The sequence below is a fragment of the Heliconius melpomene genome, chromosome 20 (assembly GCF_056956725.1).
Source record: "Heliconius melpomene rosina isolate 202511_hmr_F chromosome 20, ASM5695672v1, whole genome shotgun sequence".
NCBI classification, from domain to species: domain Eukaryota; kingdom Metazoa; phylum Arthropoda; class Insecta; order Lepidoptera; family Nymphalidae; genus Heliconius; species Heliconius melpomene.
In genome coordinates this window covers 12,903,613-12,929,134 of record NC_140408.1, presented here as the reverse complement: position 1 = coordinate 12,929,134, position 25,522 = coordinate 12,903,613, and the positions used below count along the sequence as shown (strand labels likewise).

Genomic DNA, 25,522 nt, shown 5'->3' with positions numbered 1-25,522 from the left:
TTGGTACAGTGCTAAGTTTATTTAAAAATATATTTATTTTAAAGCTATGAAGCTTTAACTATTTTTTTCCATAAATGTCAGAAGAAAAAAATAGTTAATTGAAAATTACTTACTTTAAATGAAAGGAAAATTAATAAATACTTATATCTTGATCTATATTATCAGTTTAAAGGCTACCTTGCTAATAATAAATTCATATAAAGCCAATTAAAAAGAAATGTGAAATTATTTCCTCTTGGATTTCTAGTTATAAATCTAGAAGAAAATTTTATAAAATGCCTTCTGCAAATCTTGTCGAATCTACAAGGAGATATTTAAGTTTATATAACATATATGTAAATGAAACATGGTTAACACAGTAAGCAAAATTTTATGTTTTTATTTTTTGAATCCCATTTATCTATTAGTTAATAGGTTGTATTGAAACAACACTTAGACTTTTTTATGTAAAATCTTACCTTAACCAAGAGAAAATCTGGCAATGTTGCTCTTAAACCTACAACATTTATTTAAAATATATTATCTAAGAATAACTATTGCCTAACCCAAAGGATGAGGTCAATCATGGTGCAGGGGCACAAGCATGCAACAGACTGTGGATCTGATTCCCACTCAAGGAAATGGAATATTGTTCATTCCATACCTCTAAATGAGGAAACATTAGGAAAATGGGGCATTGTGTTCACCACTCAATAGTCAATGCCTCCAGAATTTGGCAGAATAATATATCCCCATATGTCTTAATGGCAATATGGAGTCTTAAAGCTGAGGTTACAGGTTCTTTTTGCTCACCCTGTTATGAATGGAGTACAGTATAGTACAGTACAGTACAAAGGTTGCTTGGAACAAATCATTGATTAAGACCATCTTTTGTGTGTCAATCATGTTTCTTTTCTGTTTTATCATTATTGAATTATGCAATAAATTGTAAGTAATAAAAATATAGGGTGTTGTTGTGCAGTATGTGACTGCAAACTAAAGGATTAAGGGTTTGATTCTCATCAAGTAGATTGAACTATTTTCATTTTCTTGCTCTGGAAAGGCTAAGAGAAGCTAGCTATAAAGCCATCTTAAGGTCTGTTACTTAACACACAATGTCTCTATAATTGTGTAGTATGTAGTGAATCTCATAACTTTAGGTATCCTGTGCCTACTCTGCAATACAAAAAATTATTATTAATTTATAAAATTTTCAGATGCCTTGAATTTTTCCTTAGTGAACTAACCGAAAGTGATATAAATATAATTCAAAATGGTGTGAAAGAACAATATTATTTGAATGACCTAAGGGACACATGCAATGGATCTTTGCCTGTTAATTTGAAGTTAAAAAAGGAAATTATTCTGCCAAATAAATATATATTGCAAATTAATTCTATTATTGATATTGGTATGTGGTAAAAGGTGACTTAATTTTGAAATTTGTTGATTACCTTGAATTTAACCGAAAAAGCTATTAAAAATGGCCATTGTGGTACAAAAAAATTGTATTAGAATGTAATTATGATAGTTATGGGTTCAATCCACATTCAGACCATTGAATTATTTTCGTTTCCTCACTCTGGTAGTGATACAATGTGAAGTGTTGAGTTACTATGCTCAACAACCAAATATCTCTCAAACCTAGTTCACATTATGTTATTATTTTTTATTGAGTAGCAAGTAATTTCGTAGCTGAACATTTTTGAACACAAAAAAAGTATTGAACAATTTAGTAACTAATTTAGTCATTGATCCAACCGAATAGATCCGAACCTGTCAGGCTAGTCGTGTGCATTGGTTGCGTCAAATATTTTAATAGTTGTATATTTGCTGTAAAAAACTAACTACTCTCCCTAGAGAGACTAACAACATAAATAAGTTGTAACAAGTGTACATATAAGAATTTCGACGTAGTTTGATAAGAACATATGGGTTAGTGGTCAAAGCGCTTAGACGGTTTCGAAGTGGCGTAGGTTCAAATCTTTTTCAAAGTAAAACTTTTTATACATATCTAAAAAAGTATTTTTCTTTTCTAATTGTGGAAAAACACTTAAAAATGTTAAAAATATCTTTGTCAGTTAGTGTAACTAACACAATGAAAGATAAACTTTTTTTTCACATTAAAGGCAAACCTGCCTATCAACAATACATGGAACTTCAGAAAATAGATTTAGGAAATATTGAGGTAACTAAGACATATGAAGAAAAAATACCGGCATGTAGGTAAGTTTAAAGAAAACTTAACAAATTAATTAAGGGATTAATTATAGAGTATAATTTTGTTGACTTCTGTTTTATTGAATTTCACTGGCATGTCTTCCGAATGTCGAGAAGTGCTCTTTTATGTTTGAAGTGGACATTGGAAACAGGTTCTGAAAAAGTTTATGAAAGTTTGTTGCGTTCTTAATCTAATAGGTGCATAAGCCGTCTGATTTATAGTTGAATAGTTTTTTATAAGAACTGTCCATGAGCGTATCTACTTATCTAGTGATATTTTCTAGGGGATTTTGGATTTTAGCTCAAAAAAAATCTGGCATCTGCGCGGCGACTATACAGCCTAAATAATCATTAACTTCAATATTTTAACAATTTCAGAATGTTAAAATTAAATATGACGGACGGTGTGCAAGACGTAGTGGGAATTGAATACAGAACTATAAAAAGTTTAAACATAAATAAACCTCCCGGATTTAAAATTCTTATTAAAGGTAAAATAGAACATTTTATCAGCTTGCATTTATCACTTTGATGGTTGTGGGTTCAATCTGTAATCCGGGGAAATTAATCAAAGGATTTAATTATTTGCCGCTCTTTATTACAGTTTTTTTACGAGAAAATACTGTTAATCTATTTTTTGTAGTTTTTAAAGTATTTATTTAGGTATTTTGACTTTTTTGTTATTTATTATATTTTTTTCACGTCATGAATAATAATAATACATAGGTCCATTGAAATGTAAAAACGGTATTATGTTACTCGAAGAAAAAAATTGTGAACCGCTTGATGGTGAAGTGGACGTCTTGATGGAAAATAATTCACAATTTAAAGTATTGGAGCGGCAATTACGATTACACGGTGAGTTATATTTTTTAGCTTCACATACTGCATAAGCTGCACCTTGCATGTAGGCAGGGCAGGCACACGGAACCTAGTGCTAAGATTCCTTTGTCCGGTTCTCTCGCAAATTTTCCACGTTCCACCAAAATTTTAAATGTTGCGCGTTGAGTGGTGGAACTCAACGCCGCAATTTGTATAACCACAGCTGTGAAATGACATTAATTCATTCCCTTTCTTTTGTAAAGACCCGTTAAGGTTACCCAATGGATAAGTGTCGATTAAAAACTAGCCTTAGTTTTATTTATATATTGATATTAAATTTTTTGAAGTTTGCATAGTGTCTGTGTAAAACAGAGTGCTATAAATTTAATTTCTTTCTTTAAAAATAAAATAATTTATAATGTATCAATTTAATAATTTCGTGGGATACGTTTACATTACATTTAAGCAATACGTATATTTTTTAAATACCTACTTATTTTAATGCTTCCTTAGAAAACTTACTACTTTTCTATAATTCAGTTTCGAAAGAATATTTAGAAGAATATATCCCGTACTTTTTAGATCCTGATAAAATGAGATGTATAACAGCGTCTGCTTCAATAACACAGCCTAATAGATCTCAAATATCTGGAACTTCCATAACTTCTAGTGTAGTACTAGATTCGATTTCATATACTTCTAGAAATACATCAACTTCTAATACTAGAGAGCAATCAATAATCGGATTGACATTAGATAATCCAATATCTGGACCTTCCAGAATAATCTCTGAAAGATCAGAAGCTTTAGAAGAGAATGACTTCCAAGACATGGATATTGATGTAGATCCTCAAGAACTTGACAAAATCGAAGCACAATTTAGCGAGAAACTTAATGAATCTGATGATATTCTAATGCCGCCAGAAAAAAAACTGAAAATTGACAGAAATGATGAATTCCCTAATGATGATGATGATCTCGTGTTACTCAATTCTAATGAAGAACATTTCAGTGATGTCGATGAGAATGATATTTTTAACGATAATGTTAATGAAGTCATTAATATACAAGATTTAAATAAAATTAATGATAAAGCATATAAAACTTTCACAGTAAAAGCTAGGATTGCTAATATTCTATCGAAACTATCAGTTACAAAGGAGTTTTGGAAGCTAAATTGTAATATAACTGACGATACTGACAATATTGATGTAAATTTTTCAAATGAAGTCCTTCAAAAAGTAATTGGTTATACTCCAAATGAAATGTATAAGTTAAGGAAACAAATTGAATCGCAACCAGAGCTTAAGGAAAAAGGGAATTCGGTAAGTTATTATAAAAAACTTCAACGTTAGGCTGTACCCCTCGGTATATACCGCGGTTAAGCAGAGGAGCTGTAGTGTTAATACATTGTGTTCTCCATACACCGCTCAATTTTTGCGTTTGTAACGCTATAAATTTAATATGACAATTTTCTTTTCACACAAGTGTATAAACTCATAAGTTTTTTTGTCAAACTTTATTACCTAAATTGTTTTGTTGTTGTTCACAGATAATAAGAGATGCGAAGGAAAAGTTCAAGAATTTAAACTGTAAAATGAAAATAGAATTCATGTCTCATTCAAATATTCCAACAGTAACTGATCTTATTGATTATTATTGAATGTCTTTACATTATGTCCTACTAATATTATTATTGTGAAAGTTAATTATTAATTTATTATGATTTTTTGTCTCTCTTTCACGCAAAAACTACTAAACAGATTTAAATGAAATTTTATAGTAATATATTACTTACTATAGCTTATATATCAGAATACCATATAGGATGCAATTTATATAATGATTTTATGAAATTTGGCTATAAAATTGTAATAATTTAAAGAGGGCGGAGCCGCTTTTGGCTCGCTAGTATATACATATATAATGAAACAAAGTCACTTCCCAACGATCCACTTAGACTTAACAAAGTATGCTACGAATTTTTATACGGTTTTCACTAACATACAGAAGAAACTTTCACCTTGAATCACTCTGCCTTTAAACCAAAATCACATTAAAATAAAATTTTTAGCTTCACGCTGTATCCCGCATGTAGCAAGGTAGGCAAAGCGAATTTAGTGCTAAGACATTCCTTGATTGTATTAGATATATAAGTATTGAAATGTTTTAAATATATATTTTATTGTTTTATTTTCCAATAAAAATTTTCTATATTTTTTTGAGAACGGTTTATATTTCAAACTTAAAAGCAAATAATACATTGAATTTTTTTTATTCCCCACAGGCAGCCACACAGTGCCTGCATATTTTCAGGGACAGAGTACCCTCTTCCCTACCCACCCGGTGTCGCTGTAAAGGCCAGTAAGGCTAACAGCATTAAAGTCAAGTCCGAAAAAAAAAAAAAAAAAAAAAAAAACATTGAATTTTTAAAGTAAAAGAATATGTAGAAAAAAATAAAGAAAGACCAGGCCAGTCGCGGCGGCCACCAAGTTTGCCCGTGCCTTTTTTATTTTAAGTAAGTTCTTTTAATGTGGCGTACTTAATTTTGGGACAATTTAAACTGTACTTATATCTAGAGCTTATACTAGAGGGGTTGGATGAGACCCCGACAATCATTTTTTTTTTTTAACATATGTTATGTACATTACATATATAATTGTCTTTTATATAATTATTTTATACATGTATATAGGTGTGGAATTTTAGATTTGCCCTGGCTTATGCAGAACGCCTTCCTTAAGTTTTTGGATCAGTGCCTCTATCACCCTATCGTCTCTTTGTGACATTGCCCCTTTTAGGTTCGCAAGTGTGGTGGTTAACGCGAGAAGTTGTGGGTTCAATCCCAAGCGAGGAAATGAAATATTTAATATTTTCATTTCTTCACTCTGGTGTCGAGGCAAAGCACGGCGTTGAGTTCCGCCACTCCAGATTTCGGCTAAAAATGGGAAACGGAGTGTCTTCACACAAGGTTTTCTCTGCCTACATGCCTACCTACCTGCTGGGTGCAGGAAACAGCGTAAAGCCGATTTTTTAAATAAGGAAGAAAAGAATATAAAGTTAAATAGATAGATAGATATTATATGGTGAATTTTTTGGTCACTAGCAAAATATCAAGTTACATATATTCAAATAAAACAAGTTATAAAAAACGAATAAACTTTATTGCTCTTAACTAGGAAATATCACACAAATTGTGTTTCAAATTGAATTAAATAATTAATACATACTATTTACAAAGAAATGCCTTGATAGTCATGACTAGGTGACGTATAATAGCAATGTGTATGGCACTTTATACAAAAGTGAGTATTGTCAAGCATGGTATGGTAGTGTGCGTTATATTTATTTTATTAATTTAATTGATTTTTATACATAATTTTAAAAAATATATACATTCTGCTTTTCTATATAATTGTGTCAAATGTTCTCCGGTGTTCGCACTATTTCTTGAGAGAGGGATACCTACATTTTTTTGCTTTTTTATATAGATAATCCTGAATATATACAAGCTCGGATTCCATTTAGGTAATTTATATTTATAATTCAAGCGGGCGACGCCGCGCGTGGCCCACTAGTATAAAATAAAATATCATAGGTAAGTAGATTAATAATTTTTGTCTCATTACTTTTAATTACATAAGAAAGAAGTCAATAAGTCAATTTTATTAAAGTTATTTACAAAAGTATTAGTATCCTAATCCTTAAACATAAAAATCCCACAACATCTAAAATACTTTACTACGTTATTAATTTCCCCCTTATTTCTTTACATATTAAAGATCTATACTCTTATTACTAAGTCTCAAAATTTAATGCTAAAAATCCAAATTACCTTATTAATCTACATTTTCTTTTTAATTTCATCCCCGTGTAGGCACAGTGAAAATATCAACCGGCGGTCTGACATAATTTTTTTCTTTGCCTTCATGTATAGTGCTCATTTCTCCTGAACCAGATTGCGTTGAACGAAGCGTTGGCTTTCTTCCACTTTGTTGGTCTGATTCATCTAAAAAACACTTTGTTTGAAATGACGTCACATTTAAAAATGGTTATCACGGTCGAAATGTTCATGGCCAGTCGTGGCACAGGGGCACAAGCGTGAAACTGTATTCGAGACAGGTTGTCGGTTCGATTCCTAATCGAGGAAATTAAATATTTAATATTGGCATTTCCTCGCTCTAGTAACAAGGCATAGCGTGGCGTTGACTTCCGCCACTCCACATACAATGCTTTTAGAATTTGGCGGAATGTGAAGAATAGAGTGTCCTTACGTTAGGTCTCCTGCCTATCCTGCTGTGTGCGGAATACAGTATAAAGCTAAAAAAATATTTTGGCTAACGATAACATTTTTAAGGCATATGTATATGTTACACAGTGATTAAAGATATCAACACTGTACCCTTTTGTAACAGATATAATCTATTCAAATCCCCATTCTTCACTTTCCATTGAACTCGAATTTCAGATTTGGAATGTTGAGTGGCGGAACTCAGCGCTGTACTAGAGCGTGGACATTAAAGCATTTAACTCTTCGAACCTATAACTATCAAGTAACGGGTAAGGCGGTACCGCTGCGATAGCATAATTATTACTTTATAATATTTTTAATGAAATAAAAAACATTACCTTCCTCCTTAACAACGGACTTCTTTAATTGCATCGCAACCACACAAGGGCCTTTTGCCAACGACCAAACCGGCACATCCCTACTAATGTTACCTATCGGCTCCAAAATATTTCTCCTCGACCTTAAAACCTCCGGCAAATTCACTTCACTCTCTACATTATCTGTCGGCGGCTTGTCATCTGTCAATTCATTTGACATTGCCGTTGACGTCGACAGTTCATTTTGCCGCGCTTTGGCGATGGTAAATATTTCTTTATTTTCGCTTATTGATGGGTTTATATCGTCAGAATTATTAGTTTCTGTACTTATTTGAGGTATTAGACTGGTTTTGGACTTTATTGAGTCTATCCTTTTTGGTATGCCATTTAATTTAGGCGTTCCGTTTTCTATCGAGAGAGGATTTGTCGCCATGTATTGATTGTACATGTTCCCTATTAGTTCTTCTGTGCGTCTGTAATTGATATCAATCATAAAAATAAGTGTTTAGATTTAAATTCTTTGAAAATGTTATTCGCACTGTAACCATCTTTATAATAAATGTATAAAAAATATATTCGCGTGAATGTATAGTAGAGGTGCGGGACTAGGCACTGAGTCTTTAAATTTCTTATATAAATTTCATGAATATTAACTTTTAATATAAATATTACCGTAGTTTCTTGTCGGACCACTAACAATTATTTCATAATTTTCCAATATTTATACTTAAAAAGATACAGAAAATTACCTTGTAAGTGGTATAATAACAGTTTGCGCTGTCCCTTCACTTGGATGATAGGCGGTTGGACCAAATCTGTCTAGATGTGACCCCCCACTTACCTATAAAAAAATATTAAGACTTATAACAAATACATTATACAGAGTGTTTTTGTCATCACCACTTTAAATGAAAACACAATTTTAACTATTCTATAACAGCATTAGGCTTTTTAGCAATTAAAAATAAAAGAGATTTTGTCAAACATGAAAACTAAATAATAATATTATAAGTATAATTTTTACCTAAAGAGGCGTATGAATCTGCATTCAGCCACCCAGTTATATATTTTCTCTAATTAATTTGAAGAATAAAGTTTATATTCATAACAACGTTTTGCAACTACTGTGCTTACCTCCATTATACCTATTTGTGTAGTACGAACGTGGTACGGAAAATTCTTATTTGCGAATACTGGTAACGTTAATAGCTGAAAGAAAAATTATAAAATATATATTAGTGACTGGTCACTATGCTTTCCACACTTATTGATGAAATGTTTCTGCAAAAGACAGGAACCTAGAGCTAAAACTAAGCACTAACCAATTTTCGAGACGTTGCGTGTTGAGTGGCGAAACTTAATGCCGCCTTGTCTTATTAGTAAAGCGAGGAATAGAAATAATTAATTCTCCCGAGTGAGAATCTAATCCACACTCGTCGCGTCTACAGTCGAACACTGTGTCGGTGCGTCTGGACGGTAATATTAATTAATAAAGTACTCATTAAATAAAAATTATACAATAAGGACATGAAATATTTTAACACTAGGTTCTCTATAACGTATAATATGTATATGGGAAATGAGTCTAACAAAAAAAATCTTACCAAAAACATAACATGTCCACTAAATGTTATAAACAGTAAAACGGCTGTAACGACGCTTTCTCGTACCCATTTATCTGAAAAAATATAGGTATATATATATTAACACTTTATATAGCCCCTATATAACGAATTATTCTTTGTGGGCACGGTAGTGCACCCGCCAAATCGAGCAAAATATCGTAGGACGATTTACGTACTTTTCTCCAAACAGTTCAGACGATTTTCGACCGCAATGGAATGGCATGACAATATGTTGTTTATAAATAACATATAATGTTTATTATAATTTGAATTATTTAGTGCGATTGCCAAGTCAATGTATTTATTTATATAATAATGAATAAATTGATAATACTTATTAAGTTATTATGGACAATAATTTTTAACGACAACAATTAGTCCGGTTAATCGAGTTTATGTCTCACAGGGAAAAAAAAACAGTAGATACATGTTTTTTAACTCTAAGACGATCATGTAAATTGAAATACTAGTTTTTTTCTTATTCCACCCTTCTTATATAGAAGACGTATATTCTAAATACGAAAAACTTGTTATGTTGAATGCACTAATCTCAAGAACTATTGGTTCTACTGGAAAAATTATTTTGTGTTGTATTAGTATACTCATCGGAAGCTGCAGGGATGAAGTTATTGTCATATAAAGTCAAATTTAATCACTTATAATAATGCATCTTTCTTTCATTTAAAATTTAAATATTTTAACTTATTACTTACCAATATAAGAATTAGCAGTTAGTATAAATAATGGTCCCGCGTAGAACCACAACGTGCCACAGATAAAGAATGGACAATAAAACATATTCTGGAATGAAAATAATTGAATAAAACCTCTAAAAATTGGCTATAAATATTGTAATAAATCTCTTAAGGTCCATTTTTTTATATGTAAATATTAGATAACTATATATATTTAAAACTTTAGGTATATTTTAATTTTCTCGTCTGGTAAGGCAAAGCGCGGCGTTTAATGCTTTTTAAATGATTGGAAGAGTGACTCCAAGTTCCACTGGTTAAATAGTGTTCTATTAATTTTATTATTTTAAATATTAATAAGTACTTTCAGATTTTTTTAAATTAAAGAAGTGGTTTTCGTAGGAAAACAAGGATCGTTAAATATAAATAGCAAAAAATATAACTAATTCAAAATATTATATTTATAAATTTCAGGGTGTTACCAAATAAGTACATACAATAAATAAATATTCTAAATTGTCGTGACTTACCTTTTCCGGATATTTTTTCACTGTAAAGAAAGTAGCGTAGGAGAAAGCGCACCATGCTGATATACGTAGTACGATGAGCCCGTAACCCGCTGGACTCTCATACAAATATAATACCTCACCAGGATCAAATGCCTGGAATGTAATATTAATAACGTATAATAATATTATGATTAAAGACGTATATTATTATTCGTAACGCAGGGTCAGTCTGCGTCTGACTTTAAACGCGGTTGTGGGTTCGATTCCCATCCAAGGTATTGAATTATTTTCATTCTGCGCTCTGGTGATAAAACAAAGTACTGTGTTGAGTTTAGAATTGAGAGAAGAGCGAGTCATTTTAATAAAAAAGTATGAAAAAACACTTACCCGTGCTTGATAAACAAACAATACAACATATGTCAGTACATAACAACACATAAATATAGTTAGTTTCACTGTAAATCCCACTTTGAGACGTCCACGAGTTATTGTATAGCCTTTCGCCATTAATATTAGTAGAAGAAGAAAAGTAATTTCTGACATGCCACAGAAGAATTGGCCTGTAAAAAAATTTATCATTTTTATTTAACACATATAGCAGAATAGGCAGCGAGAACATACTGTTTTTTTAGCTTTACACTGTATCCCACACATAGCAGGTTAGAATTGGGAGGAACCTAGGAACCTAGTAATAAGACATTCCGTTCCCATTAATATACTTCTCTTCCCCACCACTGCGTGTTGAGTGGCGTAATTCAACGCAGCTCTTTACCTGGATACCAGAGCTAATGAAAACATTAAATATTTCATATCCTCGAATGGGAATCGGACTCACAACCTTACCACATGCTTATGTCCACGACTGGCCTCTGCCCCTCCTACTATTACTCCTCTACTGTACTTACTCCGCCTTACTACTATTGGTATTGTGAAGTGAGCCATGGCCACCTAGATTTTTTTTACTTTTGATAATTTACGTTTCGAGTGTACAATGCTTAAAAGCTCATATTCTCAACTTCAGGACCTCTATACATCATCCGCAATGTTAAATATATTCCTATTCAATATTGCTACTAGGAAAAGCGTATAAAAGGATTCTTACAAATACCATACAAAAGCCAACAAGAAAAAAAATACCTGTAACTCTAAGACCCGGACTTCCAATCCCATTATACGCATATCGTATTCCCCCTAGACTTTGCAGTGTCACGCCCATGTGTTGTGACACTAGTGACACTAGAAATAACTTGTACGTAGAGTGAAGCAAGTGTCTAGACTTCAGTTCGACACTACACATTACTACTGCTACCAATACTATGACGTAGGCAAAAGTGTAGGCTAGTAGAATTGGCAGGACATCTGGAAATAAAAGAACACTTTCATATGAAGTACACGTATCGCGTATTCTACGCATCAATTTGGTCTCTAGTATTATAAAACCATGTTTATAATATACTCACAAAATTCATCAGCTGAGAAGTGTTCGTGCCAAAAGTCACCATTAGGTCCGTTTGTCATTAAGAATTTGTAACGGACGTCTAAACCCTGGAAAAATATTTATTCATATTTAATTTAAAACTATTCTCAGCATGACGTTTTAAAACTAAGTATAGAAAGAAATCTTTGATAAAGAAATCTTTGATAAAGAAATCTTTGGTCACAGATTCCTCATATTCATTTAAAATGTATGAAAATGGCGAAAACTATATGGCCGGCCGCATATTAACTCTGCTATGAGGCCGAGAGAACCTAGTGAGTAAGACACTTCGTGCCCTACGCAATCTAACTTTCAAGAGATTGTTTGTTCAGTGGCAAAACTCTTCGCGTTTTGTCTACCAGGACGGGGATATTTTTATGTAGACTGCTACTAAGCGATCTGCTTGTAAAATAATAATCATTGTGATGATTGAGTCTTATTTGGTTTAGTTTGGAGATGAACTACCAATGAAACGTGTATCACTATTTGGCTGAAAAGTACTGTGCTAGTTTTCGAACGCCCTTTCATTTTAGATTGCAGAATTGCAGGCTAACTGTTCCTTGTAGCTGCGCCGGCAGCGCACGTTTTTGGTGGGTGGTGTTCTTAATGGAAACAAAGTGGAAGTGTCTTAACATTAGGTTCCCAGGTTCCCTCTGAACTGCGTGAAGTTAAACAAAATCCAAATTGGGATTGAAGCCACAACCATCATACTATGTAAAATCAAATACTACGTCAAATATATATATTTTTTATGGAAAAAGGACAAGACAAACGAGCGTTTGTATAACTATTTCTACTAATTCAAATATATATTAATACTAGCAACCACCCGCGCGGCTTCGCCTGCTTAAGATTATTGTTATATTATAGCCATATTAAATAAATAAAAATATGAAACCATTTCTAGCCTATGTGTTATTCTAAAATATAAGCCACACACATATATATATAACTGGTAAGTTTCATCTAAATTTGTTCAGCAGTTTTTGACGATGGATAATAGCTTCACTATTATAGTGAAGCAATCATCCATCCTCCCAATCTTTCACATTTATAATATTAGTAGGATGTATACTCATACCTTAGGGCTATCACAATTGCTGATAGCTATAAACCACCATCTTTCTCTTGCTGAACGAAATCTTCTAGAATTATGACAAGATATTAAAAACTTAACAGTTCTAGCATTTTGGCTAGCCTTATGTTGATTGGACTCTGCGTGTAATCTGCGACGACGGTAGCGCTCTAATAATTCAAATGTTGATCGTTTTATTTTATACTAAAATAAAACAATAATGGATAATAAATACTAGATATTATATAGAACTATCAAGAAAGTGAACTAATATAAAACTACGCGATAGGTGTCTAAGCTACCTGGTGTCATTTAACTGTGATCGATGGATTGTAAAGATCAGGGTATGCGTTACGTCAGCAGTGCTACTTTATTAAAACACCTGTGGAATTCTTTCTCCGACATATATTCATAAAACAGTAGATATTATAGTTTCTTAAAAGTATTGAATACTTACTCCACTCCCATTATAATTATCAAATAACAATTCAACATCCTTCAAATTCTCCATTTTTTCTTCATCATCACTGGCAACACTTTCCCACAGTTCATCATCTGGCAGCACCGTGGTAGTAGAATTAAACTCATCAGTTGGTAGTAATTCGTACCAAATGGTAGAATTTGTATCGGAAATGGTAGTTTTTGGTAGCGTCGTGGTTTTTAGAAATTGATCGTAATATGTTGGATCTGATGGTAAGTCTAGTTTAGTTATGTTTGTTGTATTTGGTTTTGCTGTGGTATTCGTTTTTATACTTGGTTTTGAGGTTGTACTGTAATTTAAGGCTTAATTAGTTAAAAGTATTGCCATAGTTAAAATAATCCTCCATTACAAGCTGGAGGCTAGCGTTTCAAAGTCCGATAGAGTTACACTGTACACGTGATGTCGGGTCCATATTTTGTGAAGGGACGGTTACGTTTTTTATCATCTTCACGCTGTATCCCACACAAAGCTGGGTACGCAGAGGAAACCTAGTGTCAAAACACTTCGTTGGCGGAGGCACTCAAGTGTCGAGAGACAAAGCGCGCCGTTGAGTTCCGCCATTCAATACGCAATGCCTCCAAAATTCAGTGTAAAATGGGTAACGGAGTTGAAGTCTTAGCTCTCTTCTTCTTAATATTCCTTAATATCAATGTTTTGTATTTCTTTTTTTAAATATTCCTTAGTAGTATTATTACCTTTTCGAAGCAGGCAATTCTTTGTTTGCCTGAGAAAGTATACATCCAGAATATTCGGTGTCGGGATACCAGTGAGATAGCTTAATAATTTGGTTTTGCCCGCCTTTGTTTAATACTGCCTCACGCTCTTTACACGTCTGAAAATATGTTTAAATTATAATTATCAAAGTATTCTTCAAAATAGTTTCAATTCTGTTGTTTATAATTTTAAGTGTCGCGGTTTTGATTAACTTTAAATTGTTTATAAAAACTTTTAAGATGGTCTCTTTAGCACGCATAATCCGTTTTATTTTTTTTTTGAGTTAAATTCCTATAAATTGTTACTGTCCAATTTTTTATAAATAGGGGTATTTGTATTGTATGTTCTAACTTCGCGTCTATTTTAATAATTGTAGGTCCACAGGAAGTACGATATAGGTTTTGATGTCGCGGTGAATTTCGTACAAAATCTTTTGATTACGTTAACTTAGAAACTTGATTTTTTTTTCTGTGCTCCAAGGGACCGTTGACTTCAATATTTGATATTAACTTCACTTTGGTATCTCTACGCTATCATAGTCTTGACAAACGGACGAAAATGACACAAATAAGGGTTCCGTTTATCTTTTTCAGATACGGAACTCTAAAAATTTTACGTAATATTAGAAAAAATATATATTTGTCGAAATTAAAAATAATAAACCTATACTAACCTTACTGCTATGATATACCGACGGCCACTGGCTCTCATCATCGTAGTATAGCAACAAGTTAGGCGTCCCCATGTCTCTATCGAATTCTATTAAATACTCAAATTGACCGTCCAGAGATAGGAAACAGAAACGAGCTAAAAACGCCCAATTCTGAAAAATATATGAGACAAGTTAGTTTGTTTTCTCCTTTTTTAAAGATGTAAAATGAGTTGTGTGAATTGCTAAATTTTGCCTTTTCAAACTGATGAAGTTGCAATCACTTTGGGTGTATATCGGACCCCATCCCCAGTACCATAGCGTTAACACAAAATGCCTAAAACCTTTATAATGACTTCGAAGTATTATTACCTATAGTTTGAAAAATAGACCATCGTAAGTCGAACCCGCGACCTTACCTCTTTCGTATCCACTCTCCCCTCCACCCACTTCGCCTGTGCCAGTGACGTCATCGACGTGAGAACAAATACCGTTGTCAGGATCATATTGATATAACATTTTATTGTTAGGGACGCTAATTCTGGAATTACAAACACACCTATGTATCACTTTATATATAGAATACAGTTTTACATGAAATTATTTTCTTACTGTAGATCTTATTAATAATAGGTACATACATATGCAATATTATTAATGAAATTTATAAAATAGTATAATTATTTTTTTTGTATGTCGTATGATTATTTATACATATCATTCTTAGCATTTTAAAATTAAGTTTATATATTGTTTTTTTTTAAGATAGACAAAGATTTTTTTTAAATGAAAATCTAAGTAAAAGCAATTATTTATAATAATAAAAATTCAGTACTACAATATAATTATATTATTAATATATATACTTATAAATGTGAATTATAATCGCAATGGTAATAGAATGAGCATCAATACGAAATATGTCTCAACATTATAGAACGAAAGCATACGATACATTTATTTCTGTTCAAAAACTAGGAAGTTTCGCCACTTGCTCGCTTTGATTGTCTTATGATACAAAAAAATAATAAAATTGTATGATTTTGTGTTTCCTTATACATGATAACTCTTGATTTCACTCTTGTATATAAAATTACACATAAGTAACCATTTTTTATATAAAAAAAGATATACAATTTACCAAGCACTTACCTTATGTCATTTTCTGAACTAATAAACTTAATTTCTATAGAAGTTAATATATTTTTATAAGGAACGCTTTTAACTTGTATTAACAATCAATTGTTTTGGATCGTTTGATGTGACCTCACGTTACTATAGCAACGCGTCGCTTGCGTCCCTGTTGTTTATTCATAGATATTTAAAATGCAATTAATAAAAAAATATAACAGTAATATGAATCTTGGTAGTAAAAAAAGTAAGAGTAGTTAAAAGTTAAAATATATCTAAACACAGTTTATTTCTCTGCAATATCTAGACTAACAATAATATATGTCTATAGTACATTTTATTACTTTTCTATTCTCCCCAACTTTCGGGTTATAAACCTTGCAATCAGTATAGATATTAGCACACTAGGTTCCCCGATTCCCTCTACCTACTCTAAACGTACGGGGTACACACAGCCTAAAGATATAAATATTTTAAGATATTTTAATACATTAACATAATAACCATTGCCTCCGAAGATTGTGTGACGTATGAACACACAACTATCGCAAGTTTAGTCAGGCACTGCCACTGGGTCCATCAGGCCCCGTGCGCCGCTGAATAGTCCGCAAAACTATTTAAACATACATATAAAATTATATTGTGTTCGCATGGGGGGCGCTGTAAAAGTATTTGCCCCGGGCGCGAGTTAAGTTCGCTACGCCATTGACACTGTACCGTGATAACAAACTTCTATATATTTCCTTTTCCTTATGAGAAAATAAAACAAAGTATACAATAATAATTCGTATATTCACATTTACAAAAGTAGTACCACATTCTCTCGCATAGCCGAAACGTTGAAATCAAATAATTATATTTAATTTACTAGATATATTCATAATTCAATACATTTAAGCAGTTCAATTTAATTTAAAAATATAATCGAAATAAGATATTTTTTTTATTTTAATTTCTATGCGAAAAAAAATATATTTAATTATTTATTAGCTATTAGCTTTTAAGGCATAACAATATGAAAAAAAATGCGACATATATTTTAACATCATCATTTATAAAGTAACATAGTCATTGCTAACATGGTGTACGTCAGAATTAAGCAAGAGCTGTTCATATTAAAATTAAAATGCTAATTCACCCTTATGAATAGGTATTATAAACCGATTTTTTTAACTAATAAAGATTTTTTATCTAAAGAACTTATACAGCATGTTGATAAAGAAAATGTTGTTGATATTAAAATAGAAAAAAATAAAATATCAAATATCACTTGACTTACTGTAACAATGACTAAACCATTTTTTGACTTATGCGCATCCAAAAATGACACTTAAAATATAAATTTATTTATTAATAATGTATGAATTATTCTTAAATTTAATACAATTACATAATAATATAATATACTAGCGGTTCCCAACCTTTTATGAATAATCTCACAAAAAAAAATAACATTTCATCATTTTTTTTAAAATATTTTAATAACAAACTTTAACATCGCTTTATATAATGAGAGAACCCGCATATTACTTTACATTCTGTTTGATTTACAGACATAATGAGTTGTGTGGTGAAACCTGACACCATACTTAGTTAGCAGAGTGAAGAGAAAATAATTATATTATTTATTTTAGATTCACACTATACCCTGAGACCTATAGCGGGGTAGCTTAATGTCAAGACACTTCGTCTTCCATTTTCCGCCCAAATTCGAGACATTCAGTGTCGCACAAATAATAAAATTTATTATCTCGAAATATATTTTATTGCTGTTAAGCAGCGTAAAGAACAAACCAATAAAAGTATATTTTAAAGTTCCAATACAAAAAGTCCGAAATAAAAGATAATCAAAATTAAATATAACTCCCCTGAGTGTATATCGAACCCACAACCGTTTACAGACAGACACAAACTCACAGCGCTATAATAGTATTATTAGAGTAAAAAGGTTGAGAAAGCTTTTTTAGTCTATATAAAGTCTACTATATATACAGATATTTAATACAACAGTTATTGGAATAATTTTCATATATTGGCGTGGGTAACCGATTCAAACACGGGCATCCCCGAATTTGATATTATATATACATACATATAATAAAAATATTAGAAATCTCTTTTAGTATAACAATAATTAATTTGAATAAAAATATTTTTTAAAAATTAAGCATAATTTGTTATTATGAAAAAGAATTCATTACAAAAGTAATTCTATTTTATATATTCATATAGATAATTATAATATAATATAATTAAAAATATTGCGCGTTAGGTGGCGGAATTCAATGCCGCGCTTTGTTTCACCAGAACGAAGTAATTATGAAATATTAAATAATTTATTCCCCCGAGTGGGAATCGAACCCACAATCGTCTTGTACAGTCAAGACGCTGTGCGCAGGATTTTTTGTTTGTAAAAATATAACTTACACAAATTTTCAGTTATGCCTTATATATTTAAAACTAAAAGTTTATAGGAAATACATACAAATTCAATATATATTAACAACATTAAAAATAACTAAATACTTTCTATACCTAATAAAAGAAACAAAAAGTACTCACATACATTTTAAATTCTAAAGAAAAATAAAAAAATCAGTTCATCAAAATGAAAATCTAAAAAAAATAGCATCATAATAAAATGAAAATTAACATTTATTCTAAAAATGGAATAATAATCAAAATGTAATACCTTCTTTTGGTAGTTTATTAGCTTATTTCTCTCACTTACTGACATTCCCTAAGTACTTGAAGAGATTTTCTAAACAATTCTTGTTGAGCGCGCGCATGTTTGATCTCGAGTTCCGCCAGATCTATTAAACTGTGGAAAATAAAAAATATTTGTTTTACTTTCTTTTTGTATAGTGTGAAGTTTTAGGATATTCCATTTTTCCTTTTTGCCCTTTTTATAGACACTGTGCATTTAGTATCGACTAAAATGTAAAAAATAACACATTTTCTTACAATTTAGTAGAGACTAAATATACAGTACTTTAACTGGTGAACAATGAGTGACATAATATATTTTTAATTGTAAAAGATCAATAAGGGCCATGTTAAGATAAGTTTCTTTGCTTAAAAGGCAACGCCTACACACACACACACAGACACACACACACATTTAGCTCGTGTGAGATCTAAACGATTGTTTTGGCATGCTACTGTTTCATTTACCTAGTACTACTAGTACATAAATTTCATGAAAACAACACTCTATATGTATGTATATACCTCTTCCTAAAAGCGGCCACGCGTCTGGTGCGGAAGTCCAGCAGCTCCTCTCTCGCGCGGGCCGAGAGCTGCTCGAAGCGGGCGCACGCGTCCGATTGCGCTTGTTCTGCCTATATAAAACATAAAAATTGGGAAAAATTATATCATTTTCTAGAAAAAAATATCAGATTAGAAGAAAATAAAAAGAAGATCAAATTGTAAAATGTTCTAATTTTTATTATTATATTTTTTTTGTAATAAAATCGAAAATTAAATAACTGTATAAATAACTGTTTACTGTATAATATTATGAAAATTTATGAGGATGGGTGTTTGTTCCACTTTAAAGCTAAAACTACTGAATAGATCTGACATGAAACATGAGACATGAAAATTTACATTAATATAGATAAAAGTTATATTCAGATTCACAAGAACAAGGTTACAATTTATATGAAAATTTAAAAAAAAATCTTCACGCACAGCAGGGTAGAACCTCTTCCTACCTGAACCTAGTATTAAGACACTCCTTTCTCCAATTTTTGTAAAGAATTTAATCGGTTAATTCCGCGCGTGGGTCGCTAGTATTGTATATAATAATTATAATAAATGTTATGAGTTTTATAAAGCGTGCTTTTACCTCTTGGACTTCCATCGGCTGATTGTGAGTGCATTAAACAAAATGGTGGATATTTAATTGTTTTGTTTTAACAAAAAAACAATTTGAACTAATTTATTGTTGATGAAAATGATAAAAAGTGCACAATTTATTATTGGACAATGAAATATTTGTAATTTTCAAAATGGTTTACTTTAGGGAAGCTGTTTTTATAAGGACTTCATTTAAATAGAATTCTCTAGAATTCATTCTTTAATTGTAAACATTATTTATTATATACCTTAAATAATGCTATGTATAAAAAACGTTACATTTTTATACATCAAAAAAGGCTAAGAATAACATAAATTATGTAATGAAAATTTATTCATAAATTTCAAAAAATACAATTTACGACTTTTTATGGAACAGAAATGAAACATAACAGGTAACATATGACTTATTTCTCTATATTAAGCCAGCAAGGTTGAAGATATGAAGACAAAGAGTAAAAATAAAAATAAAAGTATAGAAATAAAAAATATATTAATAACTCATATAGTTACAAATAAATAATAATTAATACTTACCGCGTGTACATCTTTGTTCTTTGAACGTGCTCTTTCCAAGTTCCTATTGGCCGCTTCATACGCGGCGAGGCATCTGAAATGAAAATGAAAGTAATTAGGAAAATTTTATAAGATCGCGATATTTTTCTATCGATTTATGTGAGTATAACAATTAACCGAGTATATATAGAAAAGAAAAATGTTGTAAATAATACGAATTTTCAATAAAATTACCTCAATCGTCGAACAAGTACTGCTTTTGCTGCGTGTGCGTCACGCATGTAGTAGCGAAGCGTGTCTGCCAGTTTCAAGTCCTGGTCGGACGCCATGCGGCCTTCTATTTTCTGAAAAAAAAAGTAAATGTTTAAAGGAGTAATTGATATTAAAAAAACAAATGACAAAAAGAACATATAAAGCTTTATAAAGTAAGCTAAGCAACTAGAAAAGAGCTGATAATCTTTAAAAAAAAACCACTTTTCCCTCGTCAAGTCAAATCCCATTGTTTGGGATCTATGATGTCACATACAGACAGACAGACAGACAGACAAACATACACGTTTGTGTATGTCTAATTTTATTTTTACACATCAAATTTAGAGAACCCTTCTATTTTTATTCAGGGTTTAATAGGTTTTACATAAGAGAGACAGGAAGAGACCTCGGTTGACCTTCGAGAACACAGTATCGATGATACTAAGAAGAGAGTCAAGAGATTTGTATGTGCAGGTTGATGACCGTGGATGTATCCACGTATCTCCCGCAAATAGCAAAAAAAACTTGTGTTCAAACAGTCTAATTTTCACTTTCCATAAATTTTGAACACATTATCTTCTGTATGGCAAACTGAATAAGATAAAATAAACATTTTTTTTTCAAAAAGCTTTACCTTCGATTTGAACCCACTATACTACACCACACCTATATACAATGTACATTATACACACATATGATAACTTACCCGACACTTATCAAAAGTTTCAGCGGCTCTAGTCAAAAATCTCTCAGTTGGCGGTTGTTCTCGAGTCGCCAGTTGCGTTATACAGGATGATAATTTTATGTGAGCATCTGCTACGTCTGCATAAGAAAACAATTTAATTTGTATAAGAAAAATTTAGAAACCAGCAAATAAATAATTTTATTTTATATATTAAAATATTAATATATTAATATTTTCATTTAGTCGCCCTGAGTGAGTAACTGGTAACTGGTGAATTCTGCCACTAAACATGTAATGGCTGTAGAATTCGGCGGAAAGGAAATTAACACTAGATTTTTAGGGTCCTTGTCCCTGCCATGTTTAAGATACAGCATAGGGTTAAAAAAGTATTTACTATTTTTAACAATTTTAAAATGTTATTCCACAAATAGGAAAGAAAAATATTTTTTAGAAAACATAAAAAATTTTAACATAGCGGGACATGAACTCGCGCCTCTTGAATCTTGCCTCCCGTCGAAATTCCTCTGCGTTGTTACAATTTATTGATGCTACAACATAAATGAGTTCGGACCCATAAAAACAACAAAAACAACGATCAATTCTCCCAAACCTTTATGCTTCGACGTCATTCTATCCACTTTGGCTACGGCTTCCTTCAAATGCGAATAGTATTCTTGCAAAAACGCCGTTTCTTGCTCAAAGAAATCATTTACATCACGGACTGTTGCGCCTAAGTATATTTCATCAGTTGTTGTTGTCATTGAACGGACCTGTTTGAATAAAAATATTAAAAAGTCATTTAAAATGTCGCCGAATTATTGAGGCATAGCGCGTTGAGTGTCAGAACTTTGCCTCGTTTTTTTTTTCATCAGAGTGATGAAATGAAAATATAAATATTTTATTCCCTCAAGTGAGAATAGAACCCACGACGGCCACAATGAAACTTATTTTGTATAATAATCCTTATCAAATATATAAATGAGATTAAAGAAAAAAATCGTATTTGTGAGGCATTGGTTTAATCTGTGTATATGTATATCAAAGATAGTGAGGAAAATATTAGAATAAAAATAAAATAACACAAAACTTACTGTAATTTCTGATTTTGTGATAAACTCTTCCTAAAAAAGCCTATTCCAACATTTTATGGTAATTTCCTACCAAATACTTTTTTTGAGTTAGACCATTTTTATTCTTAGGGCTTATAATTATTTAGACTTACCAATCCTCCAATCAAATCCATCTTGCCTCTAGGTTTCGCACATAAATCTTGCTCGTATTCCAGAAATACTCTTAAATGAGCATCATTTCTGAATACAGGATGTGCCGCTAAACGTTGTAAGAATACCTCATGCATGGCCACCGTTTTCTTGAAAGTGGCTAAATATTCCCTAAAAGGAATTTAAAAAAGATCAAAGAGTAGTAGAGTGAGATCCTCTCTTGGGCGGAATTATAATTTTCTGGAGCTTCCCAGCTCTGGCAGAAACAGAGAGACTTTGAGTTCTGCCATTCAACATGTGATAACTTTAAAAAATTAGAATGGTGTGTTTTAATACTGGGTTCTTGTTTACCCTGCCATGCATTAAAAAACGTAACACTAATTAAAAAAAGATACAATCGTATTGCAGTGAGTCAATAACTGTGTACAAATGGGTTGTAGTTTTTAGTTCCAATTATGTTATAATGGTAAGAACAAAAATATAGATATGTACTATATTTTTTATCAGCTTCATGCTGTGTCCCGCATAAAGCAGGGTAGTCACATGGAGCTTAATGTTAAGATACTCCAATCCCACTTTCCGCTGAACTCTGGAGCCATTGCATGTTCAGTGATGGATATCAGCGCCGCACTTTTGGAGAAAAAGTGCAACATCTATCACACAACAAGTAATGTTTCTAACTCAGGTGGTAACCAAAGAATAGAGTGTCTTAACCCTAAGTATTCTGTGCAATGTGTGGAATGTAATGCAGTATAAAAATGAAAAATCTAACGCACTCTTCCAATTCTTCTTTCATTTTAAGAAATTCCTCCTTAGTTAGAGCACCTTCGCCTTCGCCCAATCTTTGCAACTTCTCTCGAGATGCATCAAAATCTGGCCTTGGGGGTGCGGGTGGAATCTATGGAAGGATAAAAGTAAAAACCAATGTTTCTTCTATTTTGTCAAGAAAAAAGTAAAAATTTCATTAAAAAATTTGCTATGCGAAAAGATATGTTTGTTTCTTCGAATAAATGTTATTTAGTATTTTTATGATTTCACACTTAGGAAAGAAAAATACTTTTTTAGAAATATATGAAAATTTGAACCTGTGCTCCTTGGAAACTGCCCAAGCGCTCTGACCACTAAGCGATACATTCTGTTATATATATTATTTATATTTTATTCAGAATTTTTAAAAAATCTATAAACTATTGAAAATTTTTATTATAGATATCCCCTATACTTACAATATAACCAGCATACTCTTCATTCTCTTCATATCTATCATGTAGCCAAACAAACTCCTCATGTTGTCGAACAACAAAGAACTCAGATTTCTGAAATTCTGGCAAAGTTGTCTTTGTATGGACAGTGAATTTCACTTTTTCTTTTTCACTGAGTGCATCTGATATGTCCACCTGTAAAAAATTTTTTTTTCATTCTTTTTCATTCTGCCTTGAAAAATTCGGCAGAAAGTGGAGAGCAAAGTGTTTCAACACAAGGTTCCCTCTGACTACCTTACTATGTTGTGGGATATAATGTGAAGCATATTATTATTTATAATTATTAGGTATTGTTTCTCATTTCTTGAAATTTAAAAGGTGTGGTTGAGGTGTGTAATAAAAAATAATAGAAAACATTTTCTCCTTTCTTGCCTTGCATGACTTAACATTCTAATTGGAAACAAATATTCTCAAAATACTAACCAGCAAGCTGTTGTCAGCTAAAGAAATAGTCTCACTAGGTTTCTTCTTATCAGGTTTAATTTCTCCACTTGTCGGTGGTGATATTGGAGGCACTGATAAGGGATCATGATTGTTATCATCCACTGAGTCCTTTAAGAAATAGAAAAAAATATATTAATGTATTTAAAAATAAGAAACAGATCCCAATTTATCCAGCAAAAACATATATTTTAACATTTTTTGTTATTCCACACTCAAGACTACAGTTTGTGTTTTCTAAAAGTGTTGAATAAATCTTGTAAAATAAGGGTAAAAGATAAAAATCAAAAGTTGAGGACATTGTGGTGCAGTGGCACTAGGGTGTGACTGTAACGTGATGGTTGTGAGCTCGATCCCTACTCAAGGAGATGAAATATTTATTTACATTTATATTTTCATTTCTTTGCTCTGGTGTCGAGGCAAAAGCGCGGCATTAGTTCTGCCACTCAACATCCCCAGAATTCAGCAAAAAGTGAGGAATGCCGTGTCTTAACACTAGGTTCCCTCTGCCTACCCTGCTGTGTGTGTTTCTGTGTGTGTGTGTAGAGTGAAGCTGATTTAATAGGAGTATATATGTATATTTTAATTTTTTTAAAAACAAAAAATTTGTGTTTATACAGATATTTCTTCTAATAATGGAAACAATTAATGAGTTGGTCATTGCAATATTGCCGATTTCCAAAAATAGATTAAATTAAAATAATAGATTAAAAACAATCAATTTAAGCAATTAACTCCTAGCAAAATAAATATTTAATATAATGAATCACATAATAAACGTATTATCTTCTAAAGGTAATCGTACTGATATCGAAAACAGCCTTTACTAAGCTAATATAAACCAGATACCACGTCACGATTTCACTAAATTAATTCAATGTAATTGGTATATTTCCTTATAGTTCACTGTAATATTACATTAAGTACTTTTAGCTATTTTAAAAGCCCTCAATGAGATGAAAATATATTTATTTTCAGGTTTAAGTGGATAAAAAATGACTAAGAATCTAACAGGATTCTAGGATACGCCCCCTGGTTTTGTAAAAAAATCACTTTTATTCATATACTTTATGTTCAAAAGGAATAACTTACCATCATTTTGTATTAATTGGTATGTTAAAGATGTGTTAGAATTAAAGGAAGTAGTAATTTAATTATATTACTTAGAATCAAATGATTCGGCGACCCGAATAACACAAAACAATAATTGTCAATTGAGCTGACAAATGTCACTTTAGTTTTTGTAATATTGCTAGTAATAGTGATGTGTTGTTTTATCGACTATTTCTGAAAGTGAAATTAT

General features: G+C 31.5%; 3 protein-coding genes across 5 annotated transcripts; 1 reads left to right on the top strand and 2 right to left on the bottom strand.

Moving 5' to 3' along the window:
* Positions 1-7: 7 nt before the first annotated feature.
* LOC146528088 (uncharacterized) lies at positions 8-8,363 on the top strand. 2 transcript variants are annotated; one of them, XM_085204735.1, is made up of 7 exons: positions 8-358; positions 1,197-1,390; positions 2,109-2,205; positions 2,578-2,690; positions 2,926-3,057; positions 3,604-4,346; positions 4,574-8,363. In XM_085204735.1, exons 1-7 carry the CDS (start codon positions 276-278, stop codon positions 4,682-4,684), a joined length of 1,473 nt encoding a protein of 490 aa, XP_085060861.1. In that variant the 5' UTR covers positions 8-275; the 3' UTR covers positions 4,685-8,363. The 2 variants fall into 2 exon arrangements, with proteins under 2 accessions (XP_085060861.1, XP_085060862.1); XM_085204736.1 differs by lacking the exon at positions 8-358 and having other exon boundaries at positions 1,248-1,404.
* Positions 5,341-15,480, bottom strand: LOC146528087 (transmembrane protein 145-like). The gene is made up of 15 exons (XM_085204734.1): positions 15,271-15,480; positions 14,876-15,025; positions 14,184-14,320; positions 13,465-13,777; positions 13,014-13,211; positions 11,916-12,000; positions 11,593-11,814; positions 10,843-11,015; positions 10,477-10,608; positions 9,968-10,055; positions 9,234-9,307; positions 8,764-8,838; positions 8,379-8,470; positions 7,651-8,102; positions 5,341-7,030 (listed from the first exon to the last, which is right to left on the bottom strand). The coding sequence occupies exons 1-15, from the start codon at positions 15,355-15,357 to the stop codon at positions 6,885-6,887; spliced, it is 2,424 nt and encodes an 807-aa protein (XP_085060860.1). The 5' UTR covers positions 15,358-15,480; the 3' UTR covers positions 5,341-6,884.
* Positions 15,481-16,755: 1,275 nt separating this feature from the next.
* On the bottom strand, positions 16,756-25,452 carry Snx6 (sorting nexin 6). 2 transcript variants are annotated; one of them, XM_085204764.1, is made up of 12 exons: positions 25,312-25,452; positions 24,202-24,330; positions 23,743-23,913; positions 23,293-23,414; positions 22,519-22,687; positions 21,907-22,066; positions 21,318-21,433; positions 20,594-20,703; positions 20,381-20,453; positions 19,833-19,850; positions 19,214-19,323; positions 16,756-18,803 (listed from the first exon to the last, which is right to left on the bottom strand). In XM_085204764.1, exons 1-12 carry the CDS (start codon positions 25,315-25,317, stop codon positions 18,710-18,712), a joined length of 1,278 nt encoding a protein of 425 aa, XP_085060890.1. In that variant the 5' UTR covers positions 25,318-25,452; the 3' UTR covers positions 16,756-18,709. The 2 variants fall into 2 exon arrangements, with proteins under 2 accessions (XP_085060890.1, XP_085060891.1); XM_085204765.1 differs by lacking the exon at positions 19,833-19,850.
* Positions 25,453-25,522: the final 70 nt, after the last annotated feature.